At 36.8% G+C, this 16,206-nt stretch overlaps 1 protein-coding gene across 1 annotated transcript; it reads right to left on the bottom strand.

Moving 5' to 3' along the window:
• Positions 1 to 12,095: 12,095 nt before the first annotated feature.
• On the bottom strand, positions 12,096 to 15,571 carry LOC122043931 (receptor-like serine/threonine-protein kinase SD1-7). Its single transcript, XM_042604491.1, has 8 exons — positions 15,439 to 15,571; positions 13,926 to 15,095; positions 13,676 to 13,834; positions 13,412 to 13,512; positions 13,118 to 13,328; positions 12,798 to 13,038; positions 12,468 to 12,618; positions 12,096 to 12,371 (listed from the first exon to the last, which is right to left on the bottom strand). The coding sequence occupies exons 1-8, from the start codon at positions 15,524 to 15,526 to the stop codon at positions 12,096 to 12,098; spliced, it is 2,397 nt and encodes a 798-aa protein (XP_042460425.1). The 5' UTR covers positions 15,527 to 15,571.
• Positions 15,572 to 16,206: the final 635 nt, after the last annotated feature.

Genomic DNA, 16,206 nt, shown 5'->3' with positions numbered 1-16,206 from the left:
TGGTCAACACTTCTGGATGGAGCAGCTTGCTTATGAAGATGAAGCACAAAGTAGTAGAACGAATAGGAGCTTTGCACACTTGAAAAACAATGCCTTGCCTTGGACCTCGAGCTCTGCTTATATAAACTTTTATCAATCGATTGATAAATCATTTGGTCGACGGATCTATTCGGTCGACTGAACCTCCTATCGGCCGAACTACTTTACTTCCTTCTTTGCCAAGATCTTATCTTTGTGTAATTATGAGCAATTAATGTTCGATCAACTGATCCCTTTGATCATTGGTCGATTGGTGTAGTTTCCCTATTCACCGAGATTCTTCATCAATGAGCTTTAATTGCATTTAATGTTCGGTCGACCGATCCTTGGGTTTAGTCAATCGATTAGGCTGACTTTTAACTTTGCTTCTGATCTATCTGATTTGTGCCACGTCGACTTATTTCGATCAACCAATTTGTTGGTTCGGTCGATCGATCAGTCAGCATACCAACTTATCTATCGAGCTGATCTATGCTTTATATCAAGCTAGTTCGGTCAACCAATCCATAGGTTCAATCGACCGATCAGGATGAATCTACAAAACAAAATTAAAACAAATACTCCTGCAAAATAAATTTAACATAGTATAATGTATGAGTAGTAAGATGCATGCATAGTATTTGACAGTAGAACTGTCTTGATCTGAACTTGGAAACCTTCCTGATTTCTTTAGTTAGATCAATGACCTAGGGTTTGTTCCTTTCCAGAATATGTCCTCACTGTCGCTCTTCTCCAGTTGTTTATCTCAACCTACCTGCCAAAGATAGTCCTCCAGACCTGTTTGGCCGTTCTCTACTCAGTGTCTGATCCTTGATCCACTAAGATTTTTTCCTTCAATATTACATTAACCAACAATAATAATAGCAATGCACAATAATATGATAAAACTAAACTTAGAATTACTAAGATCTATTGGTTCGGTCGACCGCGCGTTCGATCGACCGCGTGTTCGGTCGATCGAAAACCATCCAATTAACCTTGCTTGGAGTTCACTCCTCCAAGACTTCCCGTTACCTAAGGTTGCCTCCCCCTAGGATTTTCTCCATATGGCTTCACTCACCTAAACCTAGAGTTACCTCCCTCTAGGGTTTTCTCCACCTAGCTTCAGTCACTAGGACCTAAGGTTACCTCTCCCTAGGGTTTTCTCCACCTCGCTTCACTCACCAAGACTCAGCATTGGATCAGCCCACTAGGAATTCGATATCGGGTCCTCCAAATGTATTGAATTCTTCTACCTGGCTTTCACGATCTATCAAGATTTTTCTTGCGTAGCCGCAACTAGGACTTTCCTTGCCTAACCGCAGTTAAGACTAGTCACTCGATTGACTTCTCACCCTTGCCTAGTTGTGACTAGGACTTCCCTTGATCAAGCTTTATTAAATATATTTGTTAGACATTAAAACCTTGGAGGTAGATTGTACCAACACCACCTTCATAATATGTCGGATATCAGAATATTCTCTAATAAATAACTATTATTTTAACAATTTATTATGATTCCCTAATAATATTGTCTTTGGAATATAGCCCGGTCGGATATTTGAAATATTGTCTCGACCATTTCTATCTCTGACCGGATTCATAATGAGAATTACCTTATGCATTTACCTTGAGTATTCATATATGAAATGGGAACAAAGCCTCGTAAACCTGATCAAACTTATAAATAGGAGTGTTGTACCTTTGAAAGGGGAGTTGAATCTCATAAGTTCGATCGACCATAAGTCCGATCGGCAATATACTCGTAGGCTCATGCCGAAGATTTGATAAGTAATGAGGAGCCAAATCTTACATGCCCGGTCAGCTCTAGGACCGACCGGCCATATGATGAGAGACTTACTATTAGATAACAAGGCACTCGACCTTGTAAGTATGTTCGACCTTGTGACGATCGGATTTATACCGAAGGTTGTACTGCATTGTAGGACTGGATCTGTAAGCTGAGTGATATTGCAGAAGTGAGGAACTGAGTCCTATATATTTGACTGATGCATTAAGACCGACCTACAATAGGTTGAGTGTTTCTTTATCCTACTGAGTATTCTAGTAATGACTAAGAGCTGAGAAATGGGAGATCGTCTTATAAGACGGAATGACCCTTGTGGTGGCTGGCTATATATTGAGAGGTATTATAGTGTTAGTTAAATGATTGCATGCTAAGTGCCTTGTGTATTATAATTTCAAGTAGATCTAGTCAAATTGACTATATGTTGAGAGATTGCCTTGCAGTGTACCTAACTGACATATTAAGGCTGACCAGGTTTATCTTGTATATCTTAAGAATGAGTGGAATGATAAGTCTCTTAAATTCAACAGCGTTTGTGTCATTGAACCATATATTTGACAAATTGGAAGCTAGGTCCTTTGAATCTAGCTGTCCCTAAGGACGACTGACTTCAAACATTGTAAGGCTAATTGTACACTAAGTTCAGTAGCTTTGCAAGCTCGTTCGACATTTATACCGAGCAACTATTCATAAGTGGAGCACTAAATACTTCAAGTTCGTCCGGATCTGGGGTCAGCCATTTGTATACCAAAGACCTTAACGCTGAGTGAGGAGCTAAGCCCTGATGAGAGTGATGCTCTGGGGTACCCTATTGGCATATTAATTAAATTTTATAACTTAATTAATCCTTATTCATCTCACTCTATCTATGTTTTCAACAAGGGTATCCTATAGTTTTGTGAGATAATTAGTTATAAATTTTATTTTTAAAGATCATCTGACTTTTATTAGATTTAGATTTAACTGTTAATCAATTAAATATACATTTCAAAAATTAACTTTTAGACTATGGCAAGCCACAGAGACCTACTTGGGTATCGAAGCAATGATCATTTTCTACGACAAAGTTTTTTAATGAAATTATTCATTTAATCAACTTATTGAGAAACCCTAGTCTAACTAATCTAGTATGTGGTAAGATAACTTTGGTTAGTTCCACTTAGCTAAGTAGACATAGAAAGGTACGTCTTACTCCACTTGACTCTCTAGACCAAGCTTCCCTAATGTACTATCATCTCGCTCCATCCTGGTACTAGGTTGGACAAGAGTTAAATTATCTTTTTAATCTAGTCCTAATTACCTAACTTGATAGACTATGTTTTGGAGGTGCCAACTAATTTGATGTCTCCCCTGAATCATTAAACTTATGTTTAAGTTTTTCGTTAAGTTTATATTGATTTTTTTTGTTAAGTTTAATTAAGCTTAATTAGGTTTTAGTTAAACTTTAATTAATACTTAATTAATTATAGTTTAAATTCAATTTAAATTTTAAATTTTGAATTAATTAAGTGAGTTAAATTATTTTTATTTAAAGAAGTATACTTAAGTTTTAAATTTTCTTTAAATTTTAAATTTGCTAAATTATCTTTCTTAAAAGACTATCTTTAATATTTAACTTTTTATTAATTTGTAATTTTAAATTTATTAAATTGTTAGAATTATCTTTGTTTAAAAGATTATATTTAATATTTAATGTTTTATTAATTTTTAGTTTTAAATTTATAAGATTTAGATTTGATTTTATACTAGTTTTTGAATTAATCCTTATATTCATATTATCTTTAAGTTTATATTATTAATTGAATTTATTAGATTATTTTTATCTATATTATCCTTAAGATCAATTAAATTATCTTTATTTTGATAGAAATTTCTAGATTAACATTATCTAGATTATTAAATATTTTATTTAGGTATTTATAAATTTTATCTAGATCTATTTTGTTATTTTTATTTTTTTAAATTCAAATTTATCTTAATGTTTGAATTATTAATTATTTCTAAAATTTAAATATTTTAATCAACTAATTTATTTAAATTTGAATTTATTGAAATAATTAAATCTAAATTTTTAGAAACTTTTAAATTAATTAAATTTATAGAATTAATAATTTCATTTTCTGAATTATCAATTAAAATTTTTTATTTATTAATTAAATTATTCATATTTTTAATTGAATTTTCCAAAGTATAATTATTATTATTAAATAAATTATTATTTAATTCTAAATTTTTAATTAGATTTAATTTATACAAATCTAGATTATCATGACCCATACTAAGGGTAATTTCTTAATTATTTAACTTATCATGCATATTATTTAATTCTCTATTGATAGGGGTATTTTAGTAAATTGTACTAACTTTAAACGTAACTTCTAATTCAATAGAGTTCTTCATTGGTTTGGACTCGAGTCTAGATTTGCTTTTAACTTGATCCTCTAGCTTTAACGACTACACATAAAACTTGATCAACTAGGTCCAAAGCTTGAATGCATTCTTGTACTTTTCTAATATGCATATAACATTGTTAGGTAAAATATTATAAATTAACTTAGTTATCTTTTTTTCCAACTCTGAGCCCCAAGAAGGTTTTTTCAATATTAACACATTGTCAATATTTAAACTTCCTAAGAGTCATTTCATTGCTCGTCTCCTGTAGTTGAAATCTTCTTGATTGTATGGTGGTAATTCATGGATGCTTCATCTTTCTTGATGAAAAATTGATATATATGCTAAAGATATAGACAAAAAGTAATTTTCAAGACTTTGTCTTTGGATTAGTAGTGCGGGAGGAGAGAAAAGTAACAAAAAAACCTCAAAAGGTGTTGCACCAATTTCAAGTATGTTACAACAAAAAATGAGAAAATTTGTCTAAAGAGGTGATTGCACCAATTTGAACTAGAACAAAAATCTAAAAACCAAGAGAGGCAAAAAAGAAAGAAATAATAGGAGAAACCCCTTGCTTGATTGATGATTGTACCAATTCAAAGCGACCTTGTTCTAATACTACTTATCTATATGAGGGGGGGGGGGGGGGGGGGGTGAATTACATGTATTTAAAAAGAAATCTTTATGGTTTTTAAAACAAAGTACGTAACAGAATTAAAATTAAACGAAATAAGAAAACAAAAGGGCATGTTCGGTTACTTGATTCTGAGCCTTCGATGACCTATTCCAAGACCCAAGCCCCTCGGACCTATCGATGGGTAATCTACTAAATTCTGGAACCGCCAGAAAAGTAATCCGAATACAAAAGGATAAGATAAGTGTAACAACCCTACACTTTTCTTTTGCAAGTGTATAAAATAAATAATAATAAATTAGTTACCAACACAAAATATGGAGATACGAATGCACTCATTGTCAGTCTGCTGGTAGCAATTTGGAAGTCGTCGAGTAGTAGCACGGTGGCAGCGCGACGTCGTAGCAGAAAAATAATTGTAGGAACTCGTGTATCAGTTGTATATTTGAAGTTGCTCATGACCTCCCTTTAAAGTTTATTGGAGGAGCCTCCAACAGCTCTGAGGTGCCTCCTTTGAGGCTTATCATATTTGCGCAATGTCTGTAGTTTATCCAAGCAAAGTCTACAGCTTATCCGCGTGAGAGTGCCTCCAAAGCACTTTGACGAGCCTCCAACAGATGTGCGAGGGTGTCTCCAACTAACTCCAGGATGTCTCCCCGTAGCGTAAACTTTATCTCCTTAACGGCACCTTCGGCAAGTGTAGGGCGTCTCTAAGAGCTGCTTGGAGGCACCTCCGGTCAGCTCCAAGGTTTCTCGAGCACTGTTCATCTGAGACTTCACTTTTACACTTCACTCCTGTAAAATGCCTTAGTCCAAATAATAAAAAATAACCTATAAAATAGAGTTAGCACAATTAAAATAAAATAATTATTAATTAGATCATATCTTTCCAAGAGCAGGATCTAGTAAAGATTTCAACTTAGACATCTCTGCCTATATGAGATATCCAACATCAGATTGACCTTGTTCTAGGGTTGAGTTTTCCTAATCGGCCAGCTTATCACCTTAGACCTAAAGAAGCTGAAGAATTGCAGCATCAGGTGGTGGAGTTGCTAAAAAAAGGGCACATCAGAGAGAGCATAAACCCCTATACAATTTCTGCTCTTCTAGTGCTGAAAAAGGATGGTCTTGGCATATGTATGTTGATAGTAGAGTCATCAACAAGATTATAATGAAGTACCAAATTTCAAATTCCCCATTTGGACGACATGTTGGATCAACTATTTGATTTCATGGTCTTCTTAAAAATTCAACTCAAAACGGATACCACCAGATCAAAATAAGGCCTAGTGATGAATGGAAGATGACATTTAAGATACAGCATGGGCTATATGAGTGGATGGTCATGTCTTTTGGACTATCCAATGCGCCCACACCTTCATGAGATTTATACATTATATCTTACGACCCTTTGTGGGAAAGTTTGTGGTAGTATACTTTGACAACATCCTCATTTATAGTCCGACATGCTCATCACACTTCAATCATCTCAAGGTTGTCTTCGAAAAGCTAAAAACAGAGTGATTATTTGTAAATCAGAAGAAGTACTCTTTCTTTACTTTATCGGTAACTTTTCTCGACTTTATTGTGTGTACTGATGGTGTACACGTAGATCAAACAAAGATAGATGCATTCTTGGAGTGACCTCAATTGAGGACCTTGCATGATGTCAGAAGTTTCCATGGCTTGACGTCTTTCTACTGCCGGCTCATTACATTGATTGCTCCTATTATAGAGTGTCTCAAGGGAATTAAGGGATTTCAATTGGTTTGAAGAATCAGAAACTAGCTTTCAACCGGTCAAACAAAGGATGACCAAAGCACCAGTTCTGGCCCTTCCTTATTTTGATAAATTATTCGAGATCAACTATGATGCATCCGACATAGGTATATGAGGTGTTCTAGGTCAATCTAGGTGAGCAGTTGCTTTCTTCAATGAGAAACTCTCTAGGTTCAAGAAAAACTATTCTACCTACGACTTGGAATTCTATACTATTGTGCAGTCCTTGAATCATTGATGATACTACCTAGTACAAAAGGAGTTCATCTTGTTTACTAATCATGAAGCATTAAAGTACATCAATAGTCAACACAAGCTAAGTAGGCAGAATGCCAAGTGGACGGCTTATTTACAAGAGTTCATCTTTACGCTAAGGCACCAAGCTGGAAGTATGAACTATGTCGCATATGTCCTGAGTCAGCGTTCTTTATTACTGACCACCATGAGTACCAACGTTGCAAGATTTGAGGTCTATTCAAATATGTATGTAGTTAACTCATCATTTAAAAGGATATTCTAGGAGGTACATGATGACCACCAATATGATTTTATTTTGCATAATGGTTATATTTTTCATGGGTTGATATTGTGCATTCCAGACTGCTCTCTAAGGCAGTAGATTATGAGCGAGCTTCATAATGAGGGGCACTTCAGACATGATAAGATGTTATCCCTCATCTCTATCAATTTCTATTGGCCCAAGTTGACCAACAATGTGGCTCACTTTCTTGACCGATGTTTTATATGCTAGTGGTCTAAGGCAATTCTCACAAATGTAAGCTTGTATACTCCCTATCCATTCCTGAAGCTCCTTGGTTCGATGCTAGCATGGATTTCGTAATTGGGTTACTCTACACCCAACGAACCTCAGATTCAGTTCTTATTATGGTTGACAGATTCTCAAAGATGACACATTTTGTAGCTTGCAAGAAGGCTATGGATGATGCCCAGATTGCCTATCTTTAATTTAAGGAGATCATGCGTTTACATGGTGTTTCTCGGTCCATGAATTTTGATAGAGATACCAAGTTCATCAGTCACTTCTGGAAGAGAGCTTATGGGAAAAATTAGGTATGCAGTTGAACTTTAGCAGTGCTTACCACTAGATGGACAAACCGAGGTGGTGAATTGTAGTCTAGGCCATCTTTTAAGATGTCTCATAGGAACTAGACCAAAGCAGTGAGACTTGGTGTTGCCTCAAGCAGAGTTTACCTATAGCTGATTGAGAAATAGGACCATAGGATTGAGTCCTTTTGAGATTTTCTATGGGTGGAATCCATTGAGGATTCTAGACTTAGCCCCTATTCCAAATGTAGAGCGAATTAGTCCTAAAGAAGATGAGATGGCAGAACATCTTCGAGATATTTATAATCAAGTGAAATTGGAAATTATGGAATGCAATACTAAGTATAAGGCTCGGGTCAATAGTCATCATGATAGGTATTTTTTAAGATTTTGTCTGGGCTGTATTGACTCGTGATCATTTCCCTGTTGGAGATTATAATAAACTACATGATCAAAAAATCAGACCATGTGAGATACCACAGAAGATTAACAACAATGGTTACAGGTTACACCTTCCTAGTCATCTGAAGACTTTCGATGTCTTCAATGTGAAACACTTATCTATTTATTCAACGAATGTTAATGAAGCTAATATGAACTTGAGGGTGAGTTCTTTTCAAGTTGGGGAGACTAATGCAGCTCCAACCCATGATGAAGCCCAATATGACCCTTCAAATTTCAAAATTGTATAACTTTTGACTTAGAACTCTGAATCAGCCTTTGTCGGTTGCCACATGTGCAGAATTCGAAAATCTACTTTTATTATCTATGAAACTGTAACTGTCAAGTTTTGGTATGTACTTTCATTTTTAGATAAAAGATTTATTTCCTTTCTTTACAAGATTAGAATTAAGATCGGTTATTTGTAATTTCTTTTCTTTATTTAGGTCTTATATTGTGGTCTATATAAAAGTCATATTTATATGTTGAGAAATTATCCTTTATTCATAATAAAATTTCTTATTGTGGTAAAACTTAGAGAACGACCTATTTCTCTTCATTTTTGGAGGATTCTCTTTTTGTTTTCTCCTTAATTTTCCTTTCTTGGTAGCACACAAAATAATCGCTATTCTACTCGGTGTCAATAAGCCAACCCACGTGGAGGTTTGTCTCAGTTGTAAGGAGAGGAGTGCCCACTGAGTGAAGATAACTGTCATGCACCACAAGTGTATGGTTACGTCGTCAGTAATAAAAAGATATTGAATCCACAGGGACTGTTGATTAAGCACTAATTAACTTCTTACGGCGAATTATCTAAACAATCTAAAGTTGTTAACAAACTCTAAAGAGAAAGAGAAGAGGAAAGAGAGAGAGTAGAGAGAGAGAATGAGCGTAGTGAATGGAGGATGATAGATTCTAGGATTTCGGTTTCCTTGTAATGTTAGGCGATGTTACATAGATTGTTTAATTTCTATCCTCTATGTTCATACTCTTGTAGGAAGTTAGATTCATTACCGACTCTCTTCTGCAGCGGATAAGCTGGCATGATCTCCTACTCCATGCCCTATGCTACTAAATGGAAGTGATTTCTATGAAGTCCATTAGCGGGGCAGCCCTGTCATGACGCCCCTCGGTCATACAACACAAAAACACACTAACACACAATAACATAGAAATAGAAATAGAGATTACACCTGATACCCTACTTCCTTGTGGAGATTTGCTTCTCCTTTCAAGGTGATACCCTAGACGTCCGTTAGCGGAGCATCCCTGTCACGACGCCCCTCGGTCATACAATCTAGTATATCCCCCCTACGGGATTAACAATTCTACACAACTATTTGATAAAACATGCAAAAGATATATATAAGCATTCACACACAAACATTATCAAACATGAACAAGGCATCAACAAGTCATTGAATAGAATCATGGCAAATCTACATAGTTTTACATCATTCATCACATCACAAATACTCCCTACATCCTAGATCTAGAGATCTACTCCATTGCAAGAGAATACAACCAAGAAACAAGACGTAAAGCAATCTACAACTCAAAATATAAGGAGAAGAGAAGAGAAAGTTTATCCATGTAGCACCGATTTTCTTGGATGCAATCCTTGCTCCGGAGGTGGACGGATCAGCGAAGGATGGAAGATCTAGGGTTCCCCCAAGCGGGAGAACCCTTCCCCAAGCAATGGGGAAGAGCCCCGAGCTAAAGATCACCCAAGATCATAGAAAAGGGGAAGAAAATCCCTTTTATAGCCTAGGCACGAGCACCACACGGCTCGTGACACGACCGTGTGGCCTTCACATGACCATGTGCACTTTCTTCTCTGGAGGTGTGACACGGTCGTGTGGCTCACACGACCATGTTCTTTATCTTCTCTGCCAAAACCACACGGCTGTGTGGATTCACACGGCTTGAAACATCTTGCTCTCTGGAAACATTGCACGGTCGTGTGGCTCACACAGCCATGGGCCATGTGGCTCACACGGCTGTGTGGAGCTCACACACTCCTTGTATGGCCCTTGGCATGACTCTGCATGGGTATATCTTATTGAAATGTCTTTTATATCATCAAGATGGGGTTTTCTCTGGTTGAAGTCTTCATCAAAGTTGTAGATCTTGAAGTTATCTACAAATTGGTATAAAGAACAGCTCAAAACTCCAACCGAGCACAAAGTTATGTTCATTTTACTTTTGGTCTGCAGTGCTGAAAATTCCACACGGCCTTCACACGGCCATATGACATTCACACGGCCTCAACACGCCCCCCACACGGCCTCCACACGGCCATGTGGTCTCCACACGGCCAGAACTTGTAAGAACTTAGTTTTCGCATGCCCGTGACACTCTAGAAGCTCTAGACTTCATTCAAACTCCATTTTTGCTCCAAATCACGTCCTATCAATCAAAATAAGCAAAGAGCAAATCTCCGAACAGAATATAATGGAAGTATGACATTATAATGAAATAGGGTGCGACAAGCATACATTATCTGAATAAAGTACAAGTAGATGTGCGTCAAAGTATGCATAAAAGTGTATATAATCTACGCACATCATATAACTTTTTACTCAAAATTTTGAATCAGGCTTTGTCGGTTGCCACGTGTGCAGAATTCGAAAATCTACTTTTATTATCTGTGAAACCGTAACTGTCAAGTTTTGATATGTACTTTCATTTTTAGATAAAAGATCTATTTCCTTTCTTTACAAGATTGAAATTAAGATCGGTTATTTGTAATTTTTTTTCTTTATTTAGGTCTTATGTTGTGGTCTATATAAAAGTGATGTTTAGATGTTAAAAAATTATCTTTTATTTATAATAAAATATTTTATTGTGATAAAACTTAGAGAACGACCTATTTCTCTTCGTTTTTGGTAAAACTTAGAAAACGACCTATGCTACTCGGTGTCAATAAGCCAACCCACGTGGAGGTTTGTCTCAGTTATAAGGAGAGGAGTGCCCACCGAGTGAAGATAACTGTCAAAATCGACAAAATCACTCTGAATAGCTCAAAGTCAAGGCAGTTGTTGATCTGGTCAATTATTGTGCTTCTTCTTCCTTTTTACTCTTGCTAAAATCCTTCTCCCGAAGAATGCACTTTTTGTTTTTTACTCCGCTTTGACTTAACCATCAGAGGTGTCACACTAGCAACGTTGACTACCACTGATGGATGTTGACATGTAGATCAGAGACTAGATCGGGTACAGAAGGTCAGAAGCTCTATTGGATCTGAATCTGAAGAAGGTAGTACAGCTAATCAAGGAGGTCAAGAGCGTGGAGGGAAATTCAGACGAGATCAAATTTCTTTTTTTTTAAAAAAAAATGAAGCAATATGTATATTTCATTTCAACTCCATATTCAGATAACAAATTGATGAATGAATAGAGGCAATTCACAAGAACACTGAGGAGGGAGAGAAGGAGCACACCTACTCCATTCATTGTTATGAAGGGACATCATAAAAGCTCCACAGTTGAATTTCTAGAGAAGTATTTATAACTAATGAATTAACACAAAGTTCTCAGTTTGTGCTTCAAATTATCAAATAAGTGCACCGGGAGAAAAAAAAACATCTACCTGCAGAATTAGTCAAACAAAATCTAGATATCTAGATTATAAAAAACAGAATAATTAATAATATATATTATTATTATTTTTTAAAAAACAAAGAAGAACTACCACAATTCAATCCTATATTTACCATGATATTTTCGATTTCTAATAATAGACAATTAATTTTCTCTATTTTAGTTAGGTCATCATAAACTGAGGCCTGATAATTTTTCCCATTAAACAAAAGGATGTATCAGATTATGAAAACGAGGCCTAATAATTTTACGGCTAAGTTGCCATATGTCTTTTGATACAAGAATATTAAAGTACTGTAAATTGATACAAATATTCTGATAATGAAAAACATTGATTAAAATAAGAATTATATATATGTTATCGACCTATCAGTGTGAAGCTCATTTCATTGATAGTGAAATCTTCTTCGTTGCTAGTTGATGTTATGACAGGTTGCATAATCGGAATTAGGAGTTCGTCCTCACTTGTTAACATCGTCACCACTTCTGTCATTGTGGGTCTATCTTTACTATTATCTTGTACACACAGAAGACTTGTCTGGATACAACGTAGAACTTCTTCCATTGGATATGATTGATTTAGTGCGTCGTCAACGATCTCTAAAGATCTTTCTTCCTTCCAAAGTTTATACACCTACAATATTTTGGAAACATATTTTAAAATTTTAGATAGTATCGATGAAAGAATATATATATATATATATATATATATATTGAAACTAATACTTACATATTCTAAAAGAGTTATGCTTGTATCAGTTTGACTGAATACTCTATTCTTCTTTCCACTTATAATTTTTAGTATTATCACACCGAAACTAAATACATCTGACTTGAATGAAAAAACTCCACGTGATAAGTACTCAGGTGCCATATAACCGCTACAATTGAGAGCTTCAATGTTAGCATTATAAATATTACAGGATTGAACAAATATTAGAATGACATGGAGAAACAATTAAGGTCACTTAGTTTTTATTTAGTTGTTACTTTTCCTTCTAACCTTCTTCTTCCCTTATATATTTATTCAAATGAAGTAAACCGAATTTAAAAGACTTACATTGTTCCAATCGGTCTCGTTGTCGCATCCTCAAGAGCATTGTCTCCTTCAAATATTCTTGCAATGCCAAAATCTGAAATCTTTGGATTCATATCCTTGTCAAGGAGAATATTGCTAGGCTTAAGATCACGATGAATGACTCTCAATCTAGAGTCTTGATGCAAGTATAGAAGTCCTCGAGCGATCCCAATTATAATATTGAAACGCCTTTGCCAATTTAGTAATGAACTTTTAGCTTTATCTGGAGATCCAATTTATAAGGATTAGATAAAATGTTTTTGTGATTAATTTTTAACCATTTATGAAGGAACTATACTGACCATAAATGAATGCATCAAGGCTCTTATTTTCCATGTATTCAAGTATGAGAAGTCGCTCATATCCTTCAATGCAGCAGCCTAGAAGACGAACAAGATTTCTATGTTGTAACTTGGCTATCAGTGAGAGTTCATTCTGGAATTCATCTGGACCATGTGAGGAGTATCTTGATAATTTTTTAACAGCAATATTCTGTTCATCTTCCAATTGACCCTAACAAAACGTACCATTTTCTTCCATTTTACATGTTTGAAAGACTAGAATTTTTTTTTGTGATACTGAAAGTCGTCTTATACCTTGTAAACAACTCCAAATCCCCCCTCTCCAAGTTTGTTTTCATCGGAGAAATCATTCGTTGCAGCTTTTATAGTACGTAAATCATATGAAGGAAGTACATCTGACACAAGGATAGCATTATGAGTTATAAAAAATATTCTTCTACCATAATTTTTTTCTTAGAAATACTAAAAAAATTTGACTTAATCCTTTTTAAATCTGAAATAACTTTGAAAAACTAATAGCATTGTTAAATAAACTACTGTGCAGGAATCATTCACTACCTTTCTGCACATTTGGAAACTGCAATTGCAATCTGCAGGTCGATGCTCTGTTTCTCCTCCTCCTAGCGAGTACACCTACACTGCACAGCAAAAGAAATCCCAGCAACACCGAAATGACTATCGCCCACACGAGCTTCTTCAAGTTTGACGTTGATGATCCTGCAGGAAAAGAAAAAGAAGGAAAATAGATTATTGAATATAATGTTACTCTGATCATACAATTTCATGAACGCATAACTCGACTACCTACCTGGAAGCCGAATGTATAAATCGTCTCCTCCGTCGGTAAAACTTCTGAGATCCAACAACTCACCGCGCCAAGTTATGCACCCATAAGGCCCATTGATCACCGCAAACGCTACACAGGAGCAATCATCCAAGCACAATTTCTTGCACGAATCCAGACTAATGTTGCCTCCTGAGGTTGCGTTCTCAGTGTCTGGCACCTTCACGCTCGGCTCCTTCGAAAATTGGTTCGACGAGCAAAGCAAGGGCTCCTTCCTCGCGCATCCGACGACGCTTTTGTTCTCCACAAAACCTTCCAAGCAACGACAGGAGGTTGAGTAGTAGCCCTTGGTGCAAACGCTGTTGCGGCCACAATGGTTATAGTAATCGCAGTCGTCGCTCGGAAACGACAAGATAATTCTCCACTCTCCCTCAACAAAACACCAACTCTGGTAGGATACGTTGGTGAACACTAATGCCCGGATTAGCTCTGGCGATCGAGTCTGATATTCAGTCATGTAGTAGATCTCATTCTGGTTGGACACGTATGTGAAGTTTAAGTGCGTTAACACAATGTTGCTCCCCATCTGTGGAAGGCCGGAGAACCATTGCCCGTTCCATGGCCCAGTGCGAAAGAGTTTGAGGGATCCATTCACACTCACCGTATAAAATTCCGGAACATTATATGTCTCAATTTTGGAAACGTACTTGCCCGGAGAAGGGTCCGTGGCACTCGTCCATGGCATGAACTGCCACGAAGTGTTAGTCTGGAAGTCGAATCCTGTCTTCATGCCAGGGAGAAGAGTGTCACACCCATGGTCGAAACTCTGCCATAGAGTTCTGCTAGAGTTGCTGGCCGTCAGCACGAGGTTTCCTGAGTCTAAAAGCTGCAAGCGTGCAGAATTAAGTTCGGCGGGTCTTCCCGTTGACCAAACCTTTGTTCCTTCCTCAAATAAGATGAGATTTCCGTCGGAAGTCAGGTTCAACGATGCCATGGACGTGTCCACAGACTTGTTCCTATTGGCGACCCAAACTACTACTTTGCTTTCTCTCGGTGGGAGATTGTAGTACCAAATTCCTATGTATGAAGTCCCAGAATCGTTAACTGGACTGAAGAAACCGAGTTGGAACACGCTCCCCGCCGAGATTAATGTCTGGCCATCGATAAGTGAGCTATTCCCCATCATTATATCTCCTGCATAAACGTATGACTTATGCTATATATAAATGGATATCAAATTGCCCTACAATTTCTCTTATTAGACAGGACGATCTATCAGGTTTCCAAACAGATGTACTCTTATCTCACTAGGCAATATATATACGTGTTAACGAGGCCTAATAACTCTAGGCCTATGGTACCATGTGTCTTCTAATAAGCCTGAATTTGAAATGAAGGATATTAAAGTATTGCTTTATGGTAAACTTTCCAGAGATCCTCATATAAATAAATAAATAAACAGATAAAAAAATGGACAGAAATCCTACGGTTTTATAATTTAATTTAATTCTGGACAAAATTTCTTTCTTAAACATACTTGGAGAGGATTGGCCAAGTAGAAAGGATGCCCCTGCTAGTAGAACTATTTCCAGGAACGGTAGAAGAAAGAGCTGCATCCGCGCCATGGAAGTTTATGGATTTGCGTTGCCTGCACCAGCAATTGACTGTTGTGTACTCTGTGCAGAGATGCGGCAAGCTAAGTTATAACATTTATCACCTTTAGAAGATGGTGACAGACCTGGAATTCTTCAGTCAACTAATTTGTCTCTGTTTGAAATGATTGAATGAGAGTTTGACTGCATATTGGCAGACTGCTTTCACGATTTGTCCACACGGAATAGAAAAATTAATACAAGGAAATAACACGGTATATCTCTTTCAGTTAACCGAGGGTGTGCTTCACAGTGCGGTATCCGTGCCGAGAGCATATCTTCTGATTCTATTTTTTAATGAGAGATGGATCATTCATAATTATGATCGGATCAATACAGTTTAATTCGAAGCGGGTGGCCGGAAGCCCTTGGAAGTCACTAGTAGTGGATAAATGATTAGGTTATTGGACGCCGAGTGGAGGTGGCCTCGCCCGCGAATATATTGGTGGAGCCCAAAGGAAACTATGGAAAAGAAGAGGGCATTTCGGTCTTTTCGTAGGTGAAGGGTTGGGTGTTTATGTGCTACTATTCATGGCGTGCTGGGTTTGGATTTCGACCGCCACCTCTCTCCCTCACTCCTGCCATTGCTCTCCTCCCCTTCTCTCTCTCTCTCAGGTGCCTCTCCTCGTCGACGCTGACCGTTTCTCCACTCC

The sequence above is a fragment of the Zingiber officinale genome, chromosome 2A, assembly GCF_018446385.1.
Source record: "Zingiber officinale cultivar Zhangliang chromosome 2A, Zo_v1.1, whole genome shotgun sequence".
Classification (NCBI taxonomy): domain Eukaryota; kingdom Viridiplantae; phylum Streptophyta; class Magnoliopsida; order Zingiberales; family Zingiberaceae; genus Zingiber; species Zingiber officinale.
This window is presented reverse-complemented; position numbering and strand designations above follow the sequence as displayed.

Excerpts from the sequence above, each read along its gene's own strand:
- LOC122043931 (XM_042604491.1), bottom strand. The coding sequence starts at position 15,526 with ATGGCGCGGATGCAGCTCTTTCTTCTACCGTTCCTGGAAATAGTTCTA. Across the intron at positions 13,835-13,925 it reads TTTATACATTCGGCTTCCAG|GATCATCAACGTCAAACTTG; the intron begins GTAGGTAGTCGA and ends CTTTTCCTGCAG. Across the intron at positions 12,619-12,797 it reads ACGAGACCGATTGGAACAAT|CGGTTATATGGCACCTGAGT; the intron begins GTAAGTCTTTTA and ends TCTCAATTGTAG.